Source organism: Mobula birostris, chromosome 11 (assembly GCF_030028105.1).
Source record: "Mobula birostris isolate sMobBir1 chromosome 11, sMobBir1.hap1, whole genome shotgun sequence".
Lineage (NCBI taxonomy): Eukaryota > Metazoa > Chordata > Chondrichthyes > Myliobatiformes > Myliobatidae > Mobula > Mobula birostris.
Window position 1 is genome coordinate 79,701,643 of NC_092380.1, and position 24,117 is coordinate 79,725,759.

The 24,117-nt window shown below is 38.5% G+C and overlaps 1 protein-coding gene across 2 annotated transcripts in view; it reads left to right on the forward strand.

The window, feature by feature from the left end:
• The first annotated feature begins 1,563 nt into the window (after positions 1-1,563).
• The window catches only part of chka (choline kinase alpha), a 54,979-nt gene continuing 32,425 nt past the window's right edge, over positions 1,564-24,117 (forward strand). Inside the window, exons 1-3 of one of the 2 annotated variants that reach the window (XM_072272637.1) lie at positions 1,564-2,144; positions 5,983-6,091; positions 19,176-19,232. In XM_072272637.1, the coding sequence (XP_072128738.1) occupies positions 1,924-2,144; positions 5,983-6,091; positions 19,176-19,232 (387 nt within the window). In that variant the 5' untranslated portion in view covers positions 1,564-1,923. The remainder of the gene's footprint in view (positions 2,145-5,982; positions 6,092-19,175; positions 19,233-24,117) is intronic. The other variant, XM_072272639.1, reaches the window with a different exon arrangement.

Consider the following 24,117-nt stretch of genomic DNA (forward strand, 5'->3'; position numbering starts at 1 on the left):
TTTTATATCTAAACTGCACTGTTTGTACTAACTTTTTTTTGTGTATTAATATCTCTTGTAAATTTATATTGCAACGGTATATTAGTGTCTACATGGTTTACCTTTTGTGTACTAATTCAATAAAAAGATTTAAAAAGGGATTCCATGGTGAATTGGCCATTTGGATTCAGACCTAGCTTGCCTACTGAAGACAGACTGTAGTGGTCAAATTCTAGCTGAAGGTCTGTGATTAGTGGTGTTCTGCAGGGGTCTGAACTATGACCTTTGCTGTTTGTGATGTGTATAAATGGATGAAAATGTAAATGGGTGGGTTAGTCAGATTGCACACGATGGTGGTGGTTGGATAGTGTAGATGACTGGCAAATAATACGAGATATAAATTAGTTTCAGATTTGGGCGGAGAGGTGGAGTTTAACCCGGCCAAATGTGATGTCTATCACTTTGGTAGGTCAAATGCGAAGCAACAGTACACTGTTAAGGGGAAAATATTGAACAGTGTTGATGAGCGGAGGGATCTTGGGGTCCAAGTTCATAGGTCCCTGAAAGTGGCTACACAGGTGATTAAGAAGGCTTACGGCTTGCTTGCTTTTACTAGTTGAGGCACTTAGCTCAGAAGTCAGAAAGTTATGTTTGCAGCTTTATAAAATTATAATAAGGCTGCATTTGGAGTATTGCATGCAGTTCTGGTTACCCCATTATAGGAAGGATATTGAGTAAATGGAGAGGGTACAGAAGGGGTTTACCAGGGTATCACCTATATTAGAGGGCAAGTTTGGACAAACTTGGATTATTTTCTCTGGAGACTCAGAGGACATCTGATAGAGGTTTATAAGATTATAAGAGGCATAGTTACACTTGTCAGACAAAATATTCTTCCAGGAGTTGTAATATCTAATACTAGAGGGCATGCATTTAGGTTGAGCGACAGTAATTTCAAAGATATGAGGAGCAATTTATTTACACGTGGTCTGGAATGCGCTGCATGGGGTGGTGGCAGAGACAGAAATATTAGGGACTTTTAACAGATATTTAGATAGACATACGAATGTGGGGAAAATGAAAGGATATGGATATTGTGTATGCAGGAGAGATTAGTTAGCCATTTGATTACTAATTTAATTAGTTTGGCACAACAATGTGGGCCAAGGGGCCTGTTACTGTACAGTACCAATAGATTTTCTATTCCGCCTTTTCTCTTCGAGAATGCGTAACCACGTTTTTTTTTAAATTTCTGGTTTCGAATTGTAGCGTTTTAAAATCTGGAAATCCCCTCAGGATAAAATACGAGTTTTTTTTTAGCTCTTTGGGAGGGAAAGGACACTGAAGCAGGTGCGTCATGAAAATGCTCTTTTAATAAAACGTTTTTAACAGAAGAATCGAACACTAAAAATCAGCCCGCATAACAAAAGCGATGCCTGAATGCACTGCACCCCAATCTGTTCCAGCGAGCACGTCTCCATCGATTGGCTGGTGCAGGGGAGGGACCGACGGAGTTTCCAATCACGTTCTTTATTACTGTTGCTCCAAAACGCATCGCGCCGGAGTTTTATGTTTTCGCATCTTCTTGAATTGCGCATTCGGAGCTGTGTGGTCGGGGAGGACGGATATTGTCGAGCTCATTTCTCAGTTAATAGTGAATAGAGTCGCTCATTCTTCCTAGAGCTGCCGGTGTCTTCCTCTGCTGACGTTTCCGGTTAAAATAGAAAATATTTTAAACTACTTAAAAACATTTTTTTGTTCTGTTTTCAAGCGTGATAGCCCCCTCCGTTAAGTGTGGGTTACTGAAGTAATTTTATCTCGTTTTGTCTTCCGGCCTTGAGTTTCTTGACGTTGCTGGAGTAAAGGCGAGGGGAATTTGTTTCCATTAGATTCCCCCTTCCTGTTGTAATTGTAATTTCATTTTGCCCTACCGTATCGGTGTAAATGAAAACCAAATTCTCTAGCGCAGTGGACACAGGGATGGGGCTCCTGATTGCACAGAATGGCCTCCGTGCTCAGCACGAAGAAACCACTGACTACAAAGCGGGAAAGCAGGACGTACCCGACCAGCAGACCAAGCATAAAGCTTATCTATGGTGCAAAGAATTTCTTCGAGGTGCCTGGAAAACGTTAACAGAGGAAGAATTCCAAATAACTATCCTAAGGTTTGTATGCGTGTATTTTCTAAACTAACGTTTATAAAATGTTTTTGGGGATTTTGTGTTTTTTAAAATGCGGTGGACTGTCTAAAACGGCTGAGTTCGTGGATGGAGGGTGTTAAATGAGCGGCAAAGGATTCAGTGGAGTTGATTAAAAATGGAAGCTACGCCTCTGCAGGAGTAAAGAAGCTCGGATTAGATGGAGTTTACACACGAAATACAATGCAGATCAATTATTTACGGCTGTAGTCCTTGTACGTATGCTTTTGGCTTTAAAACAATGAAAAAATATAGGGGGACAATATTAAAAGGCAAAGATTTTGGGTGATAATATGGCTGTTCGATCAGGCTTTTTTTGGCTTGCGATTGTATGGTTTAGGAGATAATGCGGAGAGGGGGGTATTAGCGAATTTGGGGCGTTGGTATGTCAACTGGATTAAATTATTTAATTTGGCGGAGGGAAAGGTTGGAAATGGGTATTTTTAAGGATGGTAGTTTTCGAGTTTATGTATTTGAACCCTTATATTGAAGCAGTTTTTACCTGAAGCTTCTCATTACACTACTGAATTTCATTCTAATATGGAACAAGAAATTCCACATTGTATTGGAGCTACTTGATTTTGAAACATATTGAGTTATCAAGTATATGGGGAATAAATTGATTAAATGTAATATACAGAACCTTGCTATTTGCCATAGAAGCATTTCTGACTGTTAGATGTGCTGGGAAAGGTGGTAGGCTGTCCAGCTGTACAGAACTAACCTGTCTCCCAATGAGATCACAACTGATCTAAAGGCATTACTTTGCTTACCCGTCTTTTTGCTACGTGTCACTTGATACCCCACCCCAAAAAAGTTGTCTTTTGTGATGTTGAAAGCCTGTGGCGGTATATTAATTTAAATAAGCTTTCATGTGAAAATTTACAGCCACCTTTAAACATCTTTAATAATTTCTTTATCTTGGACAATCAAAGGAGTAGAATCCAAATTAATAAAAATTTTTCATAATTTGAGCCTAAGCCTCTGTTATTGACCTTTAACACAACAATCATTAACTTTGATTACTGGACATTTGCTCTGGAAAATTAAAAGTATAATTAAGGGTTAAAATATCCATGGTATGCAGAATGTATTGTAGCAATTGGAATACAATAGATTGGATTTTGCAATGGGCGTGGTTTTGCTTATTGGCAAATGCGTTTTCTCTACTTATACAGGACAGAACTGCACTCTGGCCCAATTCATTCATACCAATCCTAGTGTCTTTCTAAGCTAGTTCCCTTTGCCTGCATTTGGCCCATTTCCATCTAGTTCCAAGCTATGTACTTTTTGCAAACATCTTTTAAATATTGTAATTCTATCTGTCTCTACTATTTGTTCCAGCAGCTCACTCCATGTGGGAAAACTTGCTTTTTAGATCCCCTTTAATCTTTTTTCCATTTAACCTCTAACCCATGCCCTCTAGTTTTATACTCCCTTTCTTCACTCTGTGGAAAACAGTCTCAGCCAAGCTGGTTTCTCCTTGTAACAGAACCCTCCACTCCTGGCAAAATAGTAATCTTTTCTGCACCCTCTAGCTTGATTACATTCTTCCTATAGTATGGAGATCAGAACTGCACGCTGTGTTCCAGGTACAGTCTCACCTTTGTAACATAATGTATTGAGCTCCTAGACACACACCCCTCTCCAATGAAGGCAAACATGTAGTCATAGTAGTCGTAGTCATACTTTATTAATCCTGGGGGAAATTGGTTTTCGTTACAGTTGCACCATAAATAATAAATAGTAATAGAACCATAAATAGTTAAATAGTAATATGTAAATTCTGAAATAAGTCCACGATTAGCCTATCGGCTCAGGGTGTCTGACCCTCCAAGGGAGAAGTTGTAAAGTTTGATGGCCACAGGCAGGAATGACTTCCTATGACGCTCTGTGCTGCATCTCAGAGGAATGAGTCTCTGGCTGAACGTACTCCTGTGCCCACCCAGTACATTATGTAGTGGATGGGAGACATTGTCCAAGATGGCATGCAACTTAGCATCCTCTTTTCAGACACCACCGTCAGAGAGTCCAGTTCCATCCCCACAACATCACTGGCCTTACGAATGCTGTACGCCATCGTCATGTTGTCTGCTTGTGTTGCCATTTAAGGGAACGATGTACTTTTCTTTAGGTCCCTGTTCTACAGTGTTGCTCAGGACCCTGTCATTCTCTATATGCGTCCTGCCTGGTTTGAGACACCACTGCATAGTTGTCTGAGTTAAATTCTACCTTCCATTCCTTAGCCCACCCACCACTTAGATCTCCACATTGTTGTAGCCATGGACAACAACCTTCACTGCCCACCACAAACAATATCACCTGCATTTTCATCCGAATCATTAAAAGTGACAAACATGTAGACCCAACAACAATTCCTTTGCACACCACAGGCCTTCAGTGTCAGAAATAACCCTCCACTGCCACCCTCTGTCTCCTTCCTCTAAGCTGATTTTGTAACCAATGGGTTATCTCATGATCCCTTGTGATCCAGTTTTCAGAACAACCTTACACCAAAATTCTTGCTAAAGTCTATTTATTCTGCATTCAACTTGCCCTCAATCTTGGTCACCTCTTCAAACAAAACCTCAATCAAATTCATGAGACATTTCCCATACACAAAGCTAAGCTATCTTTGATCTCCCATGCCTTTTCCATCGCCTCTGATCTGGGCCGACATTTATGTGTTGGGCGGCACCTAATTAATTAGCATGTTTATTTTGGCTTTTTTCTTAAAGATGTGCTACTGCTGCATTCTCCGCGAATCGGTATCTGTCCGTGGCCTGGTGGTTGGGGTGGTGGGACATTGGGGTGTCATCTTGTCGTCGTCTATTTCCATTAGGGCAGGCAGCTCATCTTCTCCTATGACTGCCCGCCTAGATGCCGAAGGTCGAGGTTCGTCGTCTGCTCTGGCTGATGTGGAAGGCTTGCTTGACTGCTGAGCCTCGCGCATTTTTCTATCATACAGTTCTTTGTAAGCACTCAAACCATCCTGCAAATATCCCCAAAAGCTACGTACCCTTTCAAAATTAAAGTCGTACTTTATCATTACTCATTCGGTTTCGCTTGTTACCCTTTATCTATCAGTTCTTGGTCATGGGATGCCAAAACCTCTTCAACATCACCTTCGTCAACTCCCACAAGCCAAACTCACTTTGTCCTTACTTCGTTCACCATGATTGAAACGCTTAATTATGTCTAGTTTTATGCTAAGTGTAACACCCTAACGAGCTCTTTTAGGCTTAGAACTCATCTTGCTAACGGCTGCTCACAGGCACGTGTTTAAGCAATGCCGGCTAGAATGCACTTCCAAATCCGGGGCAGAGTGGCTGCTCAGGGCGCGCACTGCCTTATATCGCGCGCTGATCTTTTTCGTAACAGTGAAAACACTTTCTGTTAGCAAAAACAGGGAACTAATATAGGTCTTTTGTAACAGTGAGATTTCGTAAAACAAACGTTTGAAAAGCGGGGGACACCTGTACACGTGTACTGTGAAACTCACAAAGGTAATTAATTCAGACTGGGTACATGGCTTTTATGAGTAGGAGCTGCTTTTGTCTGGAAGAAGCTTGTACAGAATATGTACACATAAGATATATCAACCTTTGCTAGGGCTATCCTGAAATTCTATCAGAAGACAGTTGGACCGTTTCCTAGAGTAAATGCTCCATTCTTGGTTTGCAGTAATTAATGTTTTTTTCCAAGATTTTTTTGGAACCAATTTGATGAAAATATATAACTACTTCAATATGAACGAATGTATGAATCATATTTAGCATTATTCCTATTGCTGATTGTTTTTCAGGGGTGGCCTTAGTAATCTGCTTTTCCTGTGCTCGTTACCCGATACTAAAAGCTGTGTAAATGATGAACCTCGCTGTGTTCTCCTTCGATTATATGGAGCAATTCTTCAGGTGAGATTGGGTTTCTCATGGTGGGATATTCAATTCTATTTGAGAGCTAAGATCTTGTGCTTCAACCAGAAGCTAATGTTCAATTTTAGTCAGCTAAATGATTGAATCATTTTTCATTTTGATAACTTAAACTTTTCATAGAGTTCAAACCGTCCTATATGATCAATACAAGTGTTACCATGTTAAAATTGTGCAAACTAATCCTTTGATGTGCAGAAGAACAAAAGCAAAAAACATTTTTTATAAAGCTAGTTGAAAACAAGTGTACTAGCTAGTAATAATAGAACTAATATTTCTACTAGTTTACAATACCAGTAGAAATGAACCATGGCTGCTGGCAGTCTCATGAGAAAAATTCATATCATAATTTACAGATTTGTTTAATCCAGTTGGCCATGAAATACATAGTAAGACAATGTAGTTTAATAATTTTGTGTGATATTCGATACTTTACTATCCAACAATTACAGAAGGCGAAAATAGAGTACAAGGTAACCTTAACTGATGTAAAGGTTTTAATGAAACGTTTATTACTTGAGAGGAATTGAAAGATATTGTAGCTAATAAGAACTTTGCTTATTTTCAGAAAATGTACAAGTGAAATGATCCAACAGGCTGCTGAAACATTAATTATGGAAATGCATACAAAGTAAAATCATTTCATTGTGTTTCATTTTGACCACTGGAAACTGTTAGGCATGTTACTGATTGGCTTTTCAAACTTCAGGTTGATATGACAGAACAATTTGTTCCTTAGAACAAAGACCCATATGTAAATGTTTGAGTTTAGAAGATACACCTATTACAAATAGTCAAAAGGTAGGATTTTACAATTTCCCAGTCACATTTGTAGAATTTCATAATATGTAAATGTTTTGATGGCTGTGCACTGTCACAGGATACTTATAAAAGTGTAATCAGTAAAGATGATTCATTCATCTTATGATGGCCTGTGTGTATTGCTGCAGTGGTTAATCATTACAAGAAGTGCAGTTGCTGTTGACTTCCAGTGTTTGCTTTGCAATTGGAAGCTAATGCCAACAGGTGCAATTTTAGATGTACAGTATGTTGAAATGATTCATATCTGCCATGCATTCAAGCCTTGTAATCCAAAGAATACATAGAATTGCTAGTGATACCTATATATTGCCAGTTGAAGTGATAGTAGTAGACCAGTTGCATTATTTGATCATAAGGTCATAAGACATAGGAGCAGAATTAGGCTGTTTGGTCCATCGAGTCTGCTCTGCCATTTCCCCTTCTGCCCCAATCTCTGGCCTTCTCGCCATATCCCTTCGTGCCCTGACCAGTCAAGAAAATATCAAACTCTGCTTTAAATATACATAAAGACTTGGCCTCCACAGTTGTCTGTGACAATAAATTGCATAGATTCACCACTCTCCAGCTAAAGAAATTCCTCCTTGTCTCTGTTCTAAATGGATGCTCCTCTGTTCTGAGGCTGTGTCCTCTGGTCCTAGACTCCCCCACTATAGGAAACATCCTCTCCACATCCACTCTGTCCAGGTCTTCCAGCGTTCAATGTGATTTCACCCCCCCCCCCATTCTTCTGAATTCCAGTGAATACAGGCTCAAAGCCTTCAAATGCTCACTGTATGATAAACTTTTCAATCCTGGAGTCATTTTTGTGAACCTCCTTTGAACCTCTCCAATGTCAGCATATCCCTCTTTAGATAAGGGACCCAAAACTACTCTCAATACTCCAAGTGAAGCCTCACCAGCGCCTTATAAAGCCTCAACATTACACCTTTGCTTTTATGTTCCATTCCCCTCGAAATGAATGCAAACATTGCATTTGTCTTCCTCACTACTAACTCAACCTGCAAATTACCCTTTAGGGAATCCTGGGTAAGGGCTCCCAAGTCACTTTGCACCTCAGATTTTTGAGTTTTTTTTCCTCCATTTAGAAAATTTACCCTTTTATTTCTTCTACCAAAGTGCATGGCCGTACACTTCATGGCTGCTACTTCTTTGCTCATTCTCCTAATCTATCTAAGTCCTTTTGTAGCCTGTTTCCTCAGCACTACCTCTTCCTCCATCTATTTTAATATTGTTTGCAAACTTGGCCACATAGCCATCAATTCCATCATCCGGATCATTGACATATAATGTAAAAAGAAGTGGTCCCTACGCAGACCACTGTAGAACACCACTAGTCACTGGCAGCTATTCTTTGCCTCTTGCCAATCAACCAATGGTCTATTTATGCTAGTGTCTTTCCTGTAATACCATGGGCTCTTGTTAAGCAGCGTCATGTGTGGTACTAAGTCAAAGGCCTTCTGAAAATCCAAGTACACAATATCCATCGATTCTCTTTTCTCTGTCCTACTTGTTATTTCTTTAAAGAATTCTGACAGATTTGTCAGGCAAGATTTTCCCTTGAGGAATCCATGCTGACTTCAGTCTGTTTTATCATGTGACTGCAAGTACCCCAATGCCATATACTTAACAATTGACTTCAACATCTTCCCAACCACAAAGGTCAGACTAACTGGCCTATAATTTCTTTTCTTCTGCCTCTCTCACTTGAAGACTGGAATGACATTCACAATTTTCTAATCCCCCAGAACAATGCCAGAATATATTGATTCTTTAAAGATGATTATTAATGCCTCCACAATCCCTTTGGCCACCTCCTACAGAACACTAGGGTGTAGACCATCTGGTGCAGATGAGTTATCTGCCTTTCAGAGTTTTCAGTTTCCCAAACACCTTCTCCCTAGAAATGGCAACTTCACTCATTTCTGCCCCTGACACTTTTGAACTTCTGGTATACTGCTGGTGTCTTCCACAGAGAAGACTGATGCAAAATGCTTATTCGGTTCTTTGCCATTTCCTTGTCCTCCATTACTACCTCTCCAGCATTATTTTCCAGTGGTCTGAAACCTATTCTCGCTTCTCTATTAGACTTTGTATATCTGAATAAACTTTTGGTATTTTCTTTAATATTATTGGCGAGCTTACCTCCGTATTCCATTCTTTCCTCCTTTGACTTTGTTGGTTGCCTTCTGGTTTTTCAAAGCTTTCCAATCCTCTGATTTCCCACTATTTTTTGCTCTATTATATGCTCTCTCTTTGACTTCTATGTTGGCTTGACTCTGTCAACCACAGTGGCATCATCCTACCTTAAGAATCATCTTCTTTGGGATGTACATATCCCTATTATTTCGGAATTGCTCCCAGAAACTCCATCTATTGCTCCTCTGCTGTCAACCCTTCCAATCGGTTTTGGCCAGCTCCTCTCATCTGTCTCTGTAATTCTCTTTACTCCACTGTAATACTGATACATCTGACTTTGGCTTCTCCATCTCAAATTGCAGGGTGAAGTCTTACTATATTATGATCATTTTCTCCTAAGCATTCCTCTACCTTAAGCTCTGTCATCAGCTTTAGTTAATTGCATAGCACCCAAGCCGGAATAGCTGATTCCCCTAGTGGGTGCAACCATGAGCTGCTCTAAAAAGCCATCTCATAGGCACTTTACAGATTCCTCTTCTGGGGATCCAGCACCAATCTGATTTTCCCAATCTACCTGCATATTGAAATCCCCCATGACCATTGTAACATTGACCTTTTGACATGCATTTTCTATTTTCTGTTGTAATTGTGAACCACATCTTTGCTACTGTTCAGAGGTCTGTATATAACTCCCATCGGGGTCTTTTTACCTTTGCAGTTTCTTAGCTTTATCTACAACGATTCTGTGCTTTCTGATCCTATGTTACCTTTTTCTAATGATTTCATTATTTTAAATCAACGTAGGCATCCCACCTCCTCTGTCTACCTGCCTGTCCTTTGAATACAATGTATATCCTTAGATGTTAAGTTCCCAGCTATAATCTGTCAGCCACGATTCAGTGATGCCCACACTTCATGTATGCTAATCTGTAGCAAAACCTACAGTACTGCTTGGCCCTTGAGGCTGTAATAGTACACATCTTCAATGACAGAAGCAAATCTATTCACGTGAGATGTGTTTATGAAGAAATGGAATCTTTCCGTATACCCGTGCATAGGTGGAATTGTAATAGACTTGCTGTAAAATTACTTTAAATATGACCATTTCCAAAATATTATTTTCACATAAATCTAGCATTCTTTTAAAAAGAGATGCTGGGTTTACATTTTCATTTGTTTTATGCTGCAATGTGCAAAAGAAAATATTTGACCAAGTACAGATTTGGAGGTAGATCATTCAGTGGATCAAACTTGTCTGATGGTGCAGTCATTTAATGACTGACAGTATATCAACTCTGGCCACATGCCAGAATTCCATATTCCTTTGTCCTTGCCCAACCATAATGCATTATGTTGAGATTTTTAACTGGCGTCCTCGCAACGGCCCCATGTGGGAGAGATTTCCATTAACCTTTGTCTGGGAGCCTGTGTCTCAAATTGATCCCAGAACAAACCAGTTCTAATTTAAGGGTGTGCCCCTTTGTTCTGTTGCCTCATCAGAAAAAACAGTGTCCTGAGGTGTTACAATGACTACTATGCTCAATTTGCTGTCTTGATGTGCCGTAGTAGTCTCTAATCTATTGCATTTCTGCCCAATCTGCAAGCTATTGATGTATTTTAAACCAGTATCAAGTTTGAAGGTCATTGCTACATTCCTGAGATGGGTGCCCAGAAAGGAACAGGGGTTATTTGTATGATCGTGTGGAAGTTCAAAGCAACTTGATACAAAGGATGGTTTTCTTGAGTTGAGCTTCAACTTAGTATTAGTTTGAATTGAAGGTTATGACTTTATCACATTTTGCCTTTGATTGCATTTGTGCACTGTTCAGTTTAGACAACAGTGATTCATAGTTGTGCCAACAATGTGCCCAAATACCCCAAGAAAATAGCAGTTTCAAACATTGGCGTTTTCATTTAAACAGGCTTCTTAATCAACCTGCAATCTTTATTTAAAAATTGAAGTCCATCATGATGCAGAACTGTTGATATACAGTATATCTGTGTCGTTAGGTTAGTGTTCTGCTTATGTATAATTTCTGCAAAGTTGAAAAAAACTATTCATTTTAAAAGTTTTTATACAGCTATCAGCTATCTTGCTGATACTCTATTTTCCATGGTAGGGAAAAAACTAATCTGATAAAACATTTTCTTTATTCTATTGGTGCTTTATTTAATTTGCAAGATATGAATTGACATCAAAAAGATTGAAACAAGACATCCAAGTTATAAGATATTTGTATCTTTTTTAATTTTACCAATTCAGTTTAAAAATAATGGCTGGTGAGGAAGTTATTGACGTTTAGCCTGGAGGACATGCCAGGGATTTACAAGCTGAATAATTCTACTTTATTCTTCTTGTCTGCAATCTTGATCAGTACCTGAGAATTAAAAACAAATCTATAGCTCTGTTTGTTGTGCTGTAGCAATATAAAACTTACTCCTAATGAACTTTTATAATTTCTGATACACTTCAAAGTATGATTTGGCTTCAAATTTTTCTTCATTTCAGTTCAAAGTACCATAAATGTATGCCTGTTAACATATTATTTCTATATCTTTTAGAAATTACTATGTTCCCTTTCAAAAACATTTCCAGCTGTGTCCTTTGAACTCGTTCATTGGAAACTTCAATTTGGTCAGCACATTCACACCAGTCAAAAACTAAAAACATAATGATTCTTTCTTGTTAGAAACTAAAATGAATTTAAAAGATAGTTGCAGTTTAGTTCTTATGAACAGTTGACCATCATTTGGAATGGACCTTCCCAACAAAAATACCCATGTACTTGAGACATCCCTTCAAATGATAGAAGAGATAGAAGGAATAATCAGGTAAAATTAGTTTAACACTAAAGAAGAAATTATTGTGGATACATGTCATTAAGAAATTTAACTCTATTATGCCTGACACATTGCACAATGTTAATTTTATTCCAGATTGATGCAAATTATTGTAACAAGTTCATTATGGTTTCGTGGTCCAGGATGATCAGTAATTTAAATGATTACATGCTCAGTCCAAATGTTTATTGACGTCCTTTGAATGATGGGTGAAGAAACAGAAAATTCTTTATATTTTGGTCTCCTGTATTCAAAGTATATGTTCAATTAGTCCATATGTAGTGCAGCAATATTTGTGAAAAGCTATTAGTCTACATAAAGCTATTTCACATTCTGACACACAATGACCCAGAGACAATGCTCTGACCAGTTAGCAGAATATTTGCGCTGTAGCCGAGCTGAATGGCTAGTTGAATAGAAGTAGTGCCTTAATAAAAATCAGAAAATCTGTAGGTGTTTGAAATATAAAATAACAGGAAATGCTGGCAGGTCTCGGCTGGCCTGGCTGCATCTGTGGAAAAAGGAGTCAAAACGTTTTGGGTCTGAAACCCGGGAAACATCACTCACAAACTCGTCTTCAACCTGAACCTTTTCCACAGATTCTGCTCGACCTGCTGAGGTTTCAGAGATTTTTTTTTTAATCCTAGACTGCATGATATTTATGGAAGTGCCTTGTTTTTTAAAAAAAAAGTACTGACAATTAAATTTTAAATTTTGCGCAAATTAAACTCAAAATTGACATTAATACTTGGTTATTGAATGTTGTTGTTTCATTGGAGAGAATTAATTGTGTAAACATTTCAATTGTTGAGTACTTTGCACATCAGTTTTATAAAGTTAAATATCTCAAAACTTTCATTTAGCTTTACTGTTTTTTTTATATAATATCCATTTACATTTTGTAATGTAACATTGAGAATAAAATAGCTAGTCAATGCACCCAAAGTTTGTAATTACAACTCCATATTCTATTCCATGTCAATACTTATCATTGCATTTTCTCTGGAATCGTGTAGTGAGTATTCTACAAGTTTTTCTGTTTTGTTTCTCTACAGAAAATCTGGATGGTATCAGAACTTTTTGTGCCAAAGCTGACATGACGTGGCATGTATGCTTGCAGTTCTAATTGTATAACAGGATATTTATCATTTTTCAATTTACTAGAGGTTTGCTGTATGATATTTTGATTACTAAGAGGTGTGTTCTCATATTTCCTTTCAGTGAATATCTTAGTTGCTGGGCTTAGCAACGTGTAGATAGGATGACCATTCAATAGAAGATGCAATTTAAGTTTCTATGCTAAAACACTTCCCTTGTAATCCAGTTCAACCATATTTCCTACATAGTGTGAATGAGGCATGGGAATGAAGTGCTTGGCTGCCCTTCTGCTAATTACATTGGTACAGAAAGATGATAAGAAAAACTGGCCTTCTGATGTAAAAGTGCCCCACACGGGGGGAAAAAATTACATGGAAAATAATTTCATGGAAACAGGAAATGTTGAACATGTTCAGAAGATAATGTTACTTTATATAATAACTTTAAATTCAAAGTTGGAAGGTTCAGGCTAAATATTTCACTTTTGTTGATTGTCCTTCCAAAGTGCTGAATTTGTTTTAAATGCAATTAAAGTGCAAAATCTAAAACTCACCTTTTTGTCCTTGAGTAATAAATTGAAGACAAAATGAGATTCAAACTTAATACTAAGTTTGTAATCAAATTCAATTTTGGTTTATAATTAACAACCAGTTATCAAATGGTCATTTTCTTTTTTGAACTTGTGGTCTGGCTGAGCTTAGGTTTTCAGAAGTTCATGTAGAATATGCAACTTTCTCTAGTTTCCTTGCCCACTTCCGAAGTTGCAAATTTAATGCACGGCTGGAATTTCATTGCTCAAATGATAAATAGTGCAGCTGGATGACACCCAATTGGATGATGGGTGCATTTGTTTGATGGCGCCTAATTCTAATCCTTGCTGTTGCCAACATTTTTCACAATGTTTCTCAATAAGCAGGTTAATTTTCCACTTTTTCTATCATCCAAATTGATCCATTCCCACCATATCCTACCCACTTCCCTTAAAATTTAATCTGGGCCATTGCTATAAAGCCACGAGGTTAGATTGGCAGAACCAGCAGAGAGCAGGTTTTAACCTGGAACCTTCATGGACTATTTGGCTTACAACACCTGACATTGCATGTATCCATGGATTTTACAGTGGAATATGCTATGTTTATTGCTTAATGAGATATCAAATTTTTTATCAAATAGGCTGTAAATTATAAATAGAATGTTTTATACTTTATACAGAATTTATATATTTATAAAATTTTGGCATTATACACATTTTCAAATAACTAAATTTGATCTTAAATCTGATTTGCTGTGTACTTTATTCTAAATACTCATATAATGATTGCAAAATCATTACCTGTGGTAATAATTTTAAAAGTAAATTGAAAGAACATTGTAACATGAGGTTGTAATAATGCAATCATATATACAGTATTTTTATGAAACAGTGGTAAGTATTGGGGCACTTTGATGCCCCATAGAACAGGTTGCAATTGAAGAGCACGATTTTGAGAATGAAAGTTGATCATCAGTTTTAATGTGCAATGTGCTTGGTATTGTTAAGCATCCAGTAGATAAATAATAAGTACATTTTATTTGGTTATTTTACACTCAGAAATGTTACTTATAATAATGTAGCTTCTCAATGTTTATCTGCATGCTTAATTTATTATTGCTGGCTTGAAGCAATTACAGATCAACAACTTATGTTGGAAGTATCCCTGTTATTGTTTTGAGTGTAGTGTATGATGAATATTAAAATAATTTGTCATTTTGCGTGAAGATCTGTTCTCCATATGCTACCTCTTTACTCTTGTCTGCCTTGAAATAAAATGTAGACATGGACTGCTAAGAGAATTAGAAAAGTTTATGATAACTTCATTAATTAGCATCCTTGATTTATTGAAGTTAGTGGTAGTGTATTCCCAGCATCCATTATACACTGTTCTCGTGAATTCAATGCAAGTTGTTTGTTCCTGTGGCTTTGGACTAATTGTTGCCAAGTTTTAAACTAGGGAACCTGAAAACTGATATTGAGAAGCTATGTAAGTATTTGTAACATTTGCAATTAGGAAACCTTAGTGATGGGAAACTTGCATTTACATGTTGGGTTTTAGAGCACGTTGTCCTGATTGTTTATATCTTGCTATAATCTGGAATAGGATAGCAGTAGGACTACTAAAGTTTTTGTTGAAGATGAAAAAGTTTTGTGTTTTTATCGAGCACTTGCAGAGAATTACTGACAGGGGAAGTGGTGTGATGAGACTTGGTCCACAGTTCTGAAGGGTGAGTGAGGTCCTGAATTGCCTTTGCTTCCAGAGATCTCCGCTCTCAGTTGGTAAATCTCTATGAACCCAGTAATTATTTTGTACAGCAGAATAATGCTGAGGATAGCCTTTGCTTTGTTTTATAGTTTCACTAATGAATAGTGATCAATACATAGCATTAGATCGCAGAATCAGTGTCAAATCTGTGTAGGTATTAGATGATTTCAAGGAGGGGTTATTTATTAGCATCAGCACTTTATTTAGAAAGGGGAAATTTTATATTGTTGCTGATTACTGCCAAGATTTGATCAATAGTGGTGTATCCCAACACCAGATACGGTGATCATGATGGGGGTTGTGGAAGATTTTGTCCAATAAAGCCAACATTAGATTGTCACTGAGGATAAATAGTGTAGAAATTTGTCAAATTTGTCTTGCATTTTCACATGGAATAGGCAAGATTGCCAGCTATATGCAGTGATTGTTATTTAGCATCTTTGATGCTAGTGGAACTGAATAGTAAGGAAGTTGAGTACCTTGGGTAAAATATCATTAGTGATGAGTAATTTCTACCCCAAAATTATGGAAAGGTTAGCATGTAAATTCCTATTCTTTAGTGATTTAAGAGGCTGATGTGTGATGGAAAGAGTTGGATCATTCTTTTTGCTGTTCTTTCATTTGTTATACCATTGACCACTGTGTTCCATCATGCAGAATAGTGTTAGAGTGTGCACGCTTCCTCATTTTCAATTTAAACCCAAAGTATTTTATAAAAAAAATCAACTTTGATAATCCCTGACAATATCAAAGTTCGGAACAGTATAACACAGGTTGCAATCCTTTATACAAAATGGAAACTATTTTGTAACAGTATGTTTTCCCAATAATCTCAATGATATCTCAAATGTAAGTCATATTTTTTAAAAAAATTATATAGCTTGTATTTAATTTGCCTTGGGCAATCTCTCTGGCTTCCTTTCAGGCTGAGGTAGCCATATCTAATGTGATGGGCTATTCCTCGAATTTAAATAAACACAAGTAAAATTTGGCTGAACAAAATTAGATTGCTAGTAAATAATACAATTTTAAACATATCTTGTAAAATGATAATCCTTTTACAATTATTTTTGTGAAAGAAACCAGATCTCAGACTTCATTTTCTGGTAAGTCTTTCCAGGGATGTCTGTTGTGTGCAGTTGAGTATGTTATGGGGGTTCTATACCACCTTGGCTGTACTTGCATATGTTCTCTGCTGCAGGCTTGCCCATGCGATCGTGCCTTTGCGATCGTGCCTTGAGCATTCTGGTTTCCAGGTGACAGACACGGTTCACGGTACAGTATCTGATCTCTGACATCGCAGCCATTTCTACAGTTGTAAACAAAAACCTATTGGATGTATAAGTTTACGGTAAAATATTTTACTCATTTATAAGAGTTTTCTTTATTTATGGAATTCTACATGAGTTTTTATGAAATTGGTTTACGTAAAATTTGTAACATGTTCATTAACAATATAGTGTGGCTTAGCACAAAAGTTATCATTCCACTCCAAAATTTCAAAAATAATGGGCTATGTAGTGCAAAGCATTGACCAGTTAAAGGGTGCATCATAGTGAGTTTGGATTTAGAACCAACACATGTGATTCTTCAGTCTGACTCCCCAACACGAGCCACTATTAAGTGAAAGAACTATTTCCTTCTCTAAGATTATATTGGAGAGCCTGGGCTGCTCTCGAGCAGCTCCTCCTCGGCACTCAAATGTGGCATCACTGGAGCCCTGGGAACAAACTGAGTTTGCACTCAGTTTGAAAATAATTCAAGGAAAAGAAAGGGAATTATAAGTATTTTGAAGGAAATAATTTGATTTTGTTTAAAAAGCTATGTGCTTCCCAATTACTGAATAATTGCAAATATACAGTAAATCTTATTTTTATTTTTCAAAACATTTGTTTATTTTGAAAAATGAAAGATTGCCAAAACATCAAATATGCCCCAGCCTAACAAATCTTGCACAAAATACCTCTCCATTAGAACCTATTTTGGTAGAGAAGTCAAGCTGGTCTATTCTTAGCTGGTCTTTACAATTTGTGTTAATTTATTCAATTTTCTGGCATTTCTGAAATTTCCAAAGCACAACAGCCTGGCTGCTGTTGTCTCCATCAGACTGATTTTTCCTTTCCACTTGATAATGCAAAACCATAAAGTAAGCTTTTTTTTTTTTTTTTTTGCATGGCCTTCCAGTTAATGGGTTTGAATAAATTTCAAATACCTAATTAAACTGGTGTTGAATAAATCTTAAATACTTAATTATTCATGCTTTTATACTGTTCCTATGGATTGAGATATATTCCAGGTGACGTTTATAGATTTGATGAACATAAAACAGTTACTGCACAAGCGCAGGGCGTTTGGCCCACCATTAGCTGTGCGGACCATGATGCCAATCTAACTAATCCTATTTGCTTGCATGTGCTTTGTATTCTCCCATTCTCTGCCTGTTCATGTGTGTCTAAAATTCATTTTAAACATAGCTGTTATATCTGCTTATACCACCTCCTCTGGCAGTGTTTTCCAGGCACTTGCTGTATTCTACATAAAAACAAACCTTACCTTGCTCATCTCCTGTAAACTTCCTCTTCTCACCTTAAGGCTATACCATCCTAATATTTCACATTTCCACCCTGGGAAAATGATTATCTACCTATCTAAACCTTAAAATTGTGTCAGTCAGCCCCTAATGCTCCAGAGAAAACATTCCAAGTTTGTCCAACCTGTACCAAATACTCCAATCCAGGCAACATCATCTTTTGTACCCTCTGCTAAGCCTCCATATTCTTCCTGTGGTGTGGCAACCAGAAATTACACACACTACTACAAATATGGCCAAACCAAATCAAAGTTGTATACATTTGCAGCGTCACTTGTCAGTTTTTATACTCAATGCCATGACTAATGCAGGTAAGCATGTTATATGCCATCTTTACCATCCTGTCACTTACGTTGCCACTTTCAGAGATCTAGGGAGTTCAATCCCAAGATCCCTCCATAGTTCAATGCTCTTAAGGTTTCTGCTATTTACTATGTACTTGCCTTTGAGCTCCCAAAATGCATCACCTCATACTTGCCTGCATAAAAGTCCATTTGCCATTTCTCTGCCCAAATTTCCAACAGATTTATGTCCTTTGACAACCTTCACTACCCACAAATCATCTAGGTTTTGTGTTGTCCACAAACATTAAGTAAACCACATCCATCTTCATACAAGTATCTCCTTTTGCTTATCCTTATCATATATTTCAAAAATTTTATTTTTTAAATGTTAACTGTAATGTAAAAGTAAATTGTATAGTTTAGCAAAATGTTTCCCTTTTTTTGGTCTATGTATCTCCATACACTTTTTAGTCTATGTACTTGCTTTGTATGTGACTGTTTTAACTTCCATTTACCTGTTTCTACTGTCCATAGGTATATGTATGCTTTCTCTCTGCTGTAACAAGCATTTAATAAGAATGTCTTGTTTAATTTTTGAAACACTTCACATTTTAAAATGTGATCTTTCACCCAACCCTCCACACCTTTTGATGTTTGTAGTGTGTACTTTCTGATAGCAAGTGCTGCTGCTTTAACATTCTACGGAAACTATGCAAGTACTGACAGAAAAACATTGCAAATACTGACAGTTTTCTTATTTTCCTGCAACGGACCTGGCTTAGACCTATATGGCACTACTTATTGCAAAATTCCTAAATTCCATTTGTGTCTGGTGGCAAATGTTTGTACGTTGGCATTAGTTTTGGATTTTTGGGTCTTCAGTTGGCTTTAATAAAGGTATTTGTGATTTTTATGGGGTAAGGAGAGGACCGGTTCATAATGGAGCTTGTACTTTTTTTTTGTTAAAAAAATGTTGCCTTCTGTCTTGTTGATAGATGACCTGTAATAAAGGAGAGACCAAACAGAATAACCAGGATGGATTTAATATTCGGGTGAGTTTATCTTGATTTAGTATTAGCTTAAGATATTAATAATATATTACATTTGGAAATGAAGTGGAATTTTCCTCCCAGCTTAATGCTGGAAAAAATAAACTATTTCCTTTAGTTCCTGTCACAACTTGTTTCCAAACCAACTTCCTTCCTCATTCATCTTGGCAAAGACCTGTGGCTGAACTAAATAACATGAGATGAGTGTCCCACCACATATACCCATGCCATTGCTAAAGTTGTCTGCCTTGACTTTGGCTAGCCAAATGCTGAAACACACATTTGAATTTCAGGACAATTATTTCAACATGCTCCAGGTTAAGCTCACATCTTCCACTCTTTATCAACTTAAGCAGTTCTTTGCTGCTCATCGGCTAGTTTTATGTAGAGGGGGCTCATCAGCCAAGGTTGGTAGCTCATCTAGGAGAAGGAAAACTGGTCTCAAACCTTTGCTGCCTTGCCGCTGTACCCACTGGGGAAGGCTTTAGGAGTAAACCCTGGGGGGGAATCTGGAGCTGGAGTCCCTAATGCAGTTCAACTCTGACTGGCAACTTCTGTGATGTTGCTGATGCCAAACTGTATCAGTCTTTGCTGTTCCTTTGGGTTCCTGAGACGTGTGGAGAGTGAGAGCTTGCTGCATGGGTAGCAGCTTGCTCTCCATATTGTACTTCCTCGGCTTGTGCATCTCAACAGCTAGGACACCATATCCATGGTCGACCCTGACCAACAGAGGCCTTCGATGCTGACTGAATTATTTCAGTTCCCCTTAAACAGTTTCTTTAGTTGTAAAGTTTCAACGTAGAATTGGTTATCATATGAATAAAAAATTAACTTGCCATCGAATAGCAGATAGATAATATTATATAAAAGCGTTCACAAGAAAAACATAAACATGAATGATGCACCATTTTTACCAGGGGGAAAAAGAAATCGAAGGTCATTTTAGTGCCAAATTATGAAAGTAGCCATAGTACTAAACTGTAGTGATTAGGGTTGTGCTAGTTGGTTTAAGAACTGAATGGTTGAAGGGAAGTAGCTGTTCTTAAACTTGCTAAGAGAGGATGGCATAGCCCGAAAGGCTACATCCATCATTAACCTTACCACAGAGAACATACACATTTCCCATTGCTGCCTTCGGGGAGGAGGTGCAGGAACCTGAAAATCCATCTTCAACGATTCAAGAACAGTTTCCTCTCTTTTGTCATCAGACTTCTGAATGATTTATGAACACTACCTCATTATTCCTTTATCTTCCACTATTTGTAATTTGCAGTAATTTATGTCTTTGCACTGTACTGCTGCTGCAAAACAACAGATTTCACATTATATAAGATGGCGGTAATAAATCTGATCGTGATTGTTGGGTGTTGCTTTCTTGCAGCAGCGCCTCCTGTGCTGGTGGGAGGGATGTGCACTGATGTATTGGGCAGAGTCCACTATTCCCTGCAGCTTTTTACATAGATGCACATTCAGATTGCTGTACCGGAACATAATGCAACCAGTCAGGACACTTTCAGCAGTACATCTGTCAAAGTATGTTGGTGCTCAGTGACAAGCTGAACCTCCTTAATCTCCTAAAGTAAAAGTACTAGCATGCTTTCCTTGCATCTAATCTGCTAAAGTAAAAGTACTAGCATGCTTTCCTTGCATCTATGTGCTAGGCTCAAGGCAGGTCATCCGATGTATTAATGACCAGGAATTTAAGACTGCTGAAGCTCTCCTGCCAGTTTGTATATTTCTTTGCATATCCTTCTATGGCCTTTTCCCGTACCTATGCACAATCCATGGCCTACCATACCATGAAAGTATTGAAACTGAGATACCTAGGAGGAATTATGGAAATGCGTTAGTCTTGTGTCCCTTTTTAAGTGAGGAATGATCCACAGTATCAAACTGAACCTAATTTACAATGAATTGACTTTCTATTTGTGAAGCTGCATAGTGTCTGCCATAAGAATGTAAGGTGGTGTACGTCCATAAGATCTAGGAGCAGAATTAGGCCATTTGGCCCATTAAGTTTATACTGCCATTCCATCATGGTTGACTTATTATCTCCCTCAACTCCATTGTCCTGCCTTTGCCCCTATTATTATTATTATTAGAAGTGATCTTTGAATTCCGTGCGATTTACTCCATGCCTCCTCAGCAGATTGAATCCCAGTTCTTTAGTTTTGCGCCAAAGAGGACATTTTTAAAAAAAAAACAAAAAAAATGACAAAACCCTGTGATACTAGGGTTTCATCAGGTGTGGCTGTGTGGATCAGAGCAAAGGATGGCAGATGCTGCAGATCTGAAATAAAGAGATTAGAAGCTGGTGATGCACAACGAGTCAAGCAGCATCTGGGTTGAATAACTTCCATCAATCAAAAACTAAAGGTGTAGCTATGGGCACTCATATGGGTCCTAGCTATGCCTGCCTTTTTGTTGGCTTTGTGGAACAATCCATGTTCCAAGCCTATTCTGGTATCTGTCCCCCACTTTTCCTTTGCTGCATCAACGACTGCATTGGCACTGCTTCCTGCACACATGCTGAGCTCGTTGACTTCATTAACTTTGCCTCCAACTTTCACCCTGCCCTCAAGTTTACCTGGTCCATTTCCGACACCTCCCTCCCCTTGCTAGATCTTTCTGTCTCAGTCTCTGGAGACAGCTTATCCACTGATGTCTACTATAAGCCTACTGACTCTCACAGCTATCTGGACTATTCCTCTTCTCACCCTGTCTCTTGCAAAAATGCCACCCCTTTCTCGCAATTCCTCCGTCTCCGCCGCATCTGCTCTCAGGATGAGGCTTTTCATTCCAGGGCGAGGGAGATGTCCTTTTTTAAAGAAAGGGGCTTCCCTTCCTCCACCATCAACTCTGCTCTCAAACGCATCTCCCCCATTTCACGCACATCTGCTCTCCATCCTCCCGCCACCCCACTAGGAATAGGGTTCCTCTTGTCCTCACCTACCACCCCACCAGCCTCCCAGTCCAACATGTTATTCTCCGTAACTTCCGCCACCTCCAATGGAATCCCACCACTAAGCACATCTTTCCCTCCCCCCTCTCTCTGCTTTCCGCAGGGTTTGCTCCCTACATGAATCCCTTGTCCATTCGTTCCCCCCCATCCCTCCCCACCGATCTCCCTCCTGGCACTTACCCTTGTAAGCGGAACAAGTGCTACACCTGCCCTTACACTTCCTCCCTTACCACCATTTCAGGGCCCCAGACAGTCTTTCCAGGTGAGGCGACACTTCACCTGTGAGTCGGCTGGGGTGATATACTGCGTCCAGTGCTCCTGATGTGGCCTTCTATATATTGGCAAGACCGGACGCAGACTGGGAGATCACTTCACTGAACACCTACGCTCTGTCTGCCAGAGAAAGCAGGATCTTCCAGTGGCCACACATCTTAATTCCACGTCCCATTCCCATTCTGATATGTCTATCCACGGCCTCCTCTACTGTAAAGATGAAGCCACACTCAGGTTGGAGGAACAACACCTTGTGTTCCGTCTGGGTAGCCTACTACCTGATGGCATGAACATTGACTTCTCTAACTTCCGCTAATGCCCCACCTCCCCCTTGTACCCCATCCGTTATTTATTTATATACACACATTCTTTTTTCTTTCTCTCTCTCCTTTTTCTCCCTCTGTCCCTCTCACTATACCCCTTGCCCATACTCTGGGTTTTTTCCCCCCTCCCCCTTTTCTTTCTCCCTAGGCCTCCTGTCCCATGATCCTCTCATATCCCTTCTGCCAATCACCTGTCCAGCTGTTGGCTCCATCCCTCCCCCTCCTGTCTTCTCCTACCATTTCGGATCTCCCCCTCCGCCTCCCAGTTTCAAATCTATTACTAGCTCTTCCTTCAGTTAGTCCTGACGAAGGGTCTCGGCCCGAAACGTCAACTGTACCGCTTTCTAGAGGTGCTGCCTGGCCTGCTGCGTTCACCAGCAACTTTGATGTGTGTTGCTTGAATTTCCAGCATCTGCAGATTTCCTCGTGTTTGCATCAATCAATCATTAATGATTTTGGTTCTAAATTGCTTCTGTTGATAGAAATGGTAATACTACAGTTTATTAAAGGAGTCAGTTATGCAGTGGGGAACTATAGACCTGTTAATAGATAGGAATTGTTCCACATGCCATTAAGGACATTGTACCGGGGACCTAGAAAATCAAAGTATATTTGTACATGACATAGTTTTATGAAACAAATCATGTTTGATAAACATCTGAGGATGTAATAAGGGGAAATGAGGGGAACCTAAATATTAACTCCTAATTTTCAAAAGACTTGATCAGGCACAATATAAAAGCTACTTCATCTTGTGTAGCAGTTTGATTAGATAAAACACTACACTGATAAGTGATTAAGTTTAAAAAAAAAACCAAAATAGTAGGAACTGAGATCTTTCTGATGTTGGCACTCATGAGCGTTAGGCCACTATTGGCATGACCAAGAGGTGTGGAAGCCTTGTCCTCTTCATGTTTTATTAATTAAATCCTATGACCTGGATGAAATAACAGAATACCGTAAACAGGTTTCCAGATAATGCAAAACAAGAGAGAATATGAGAGGAACAGGCTTTTTTCTAATTTGTGGCAAAAAATTAGATCAGGTAAAATTTGTCTGAACCCATTCTCTCCATAAATCAAGCATTGACGTAATTTTTGGTTATGTGTTTGTATCCTAGTCCCTGCTAAGGTCCGATCCATGAGAAAATTGGACTGGTCCGTTCTTGATGTGACATTGTGTAGGATCATTTTTCTGGTATTTCCTGCATGCAGTGCTATCAAAATGTATAGTGTCCAATGTTTATTTAATAACAGGAATTGAATGAAGTTTGCAATTTAGAACCAATATCGTTAATGCAATTCAACACCAAATGCATTAAGCTGAAAGT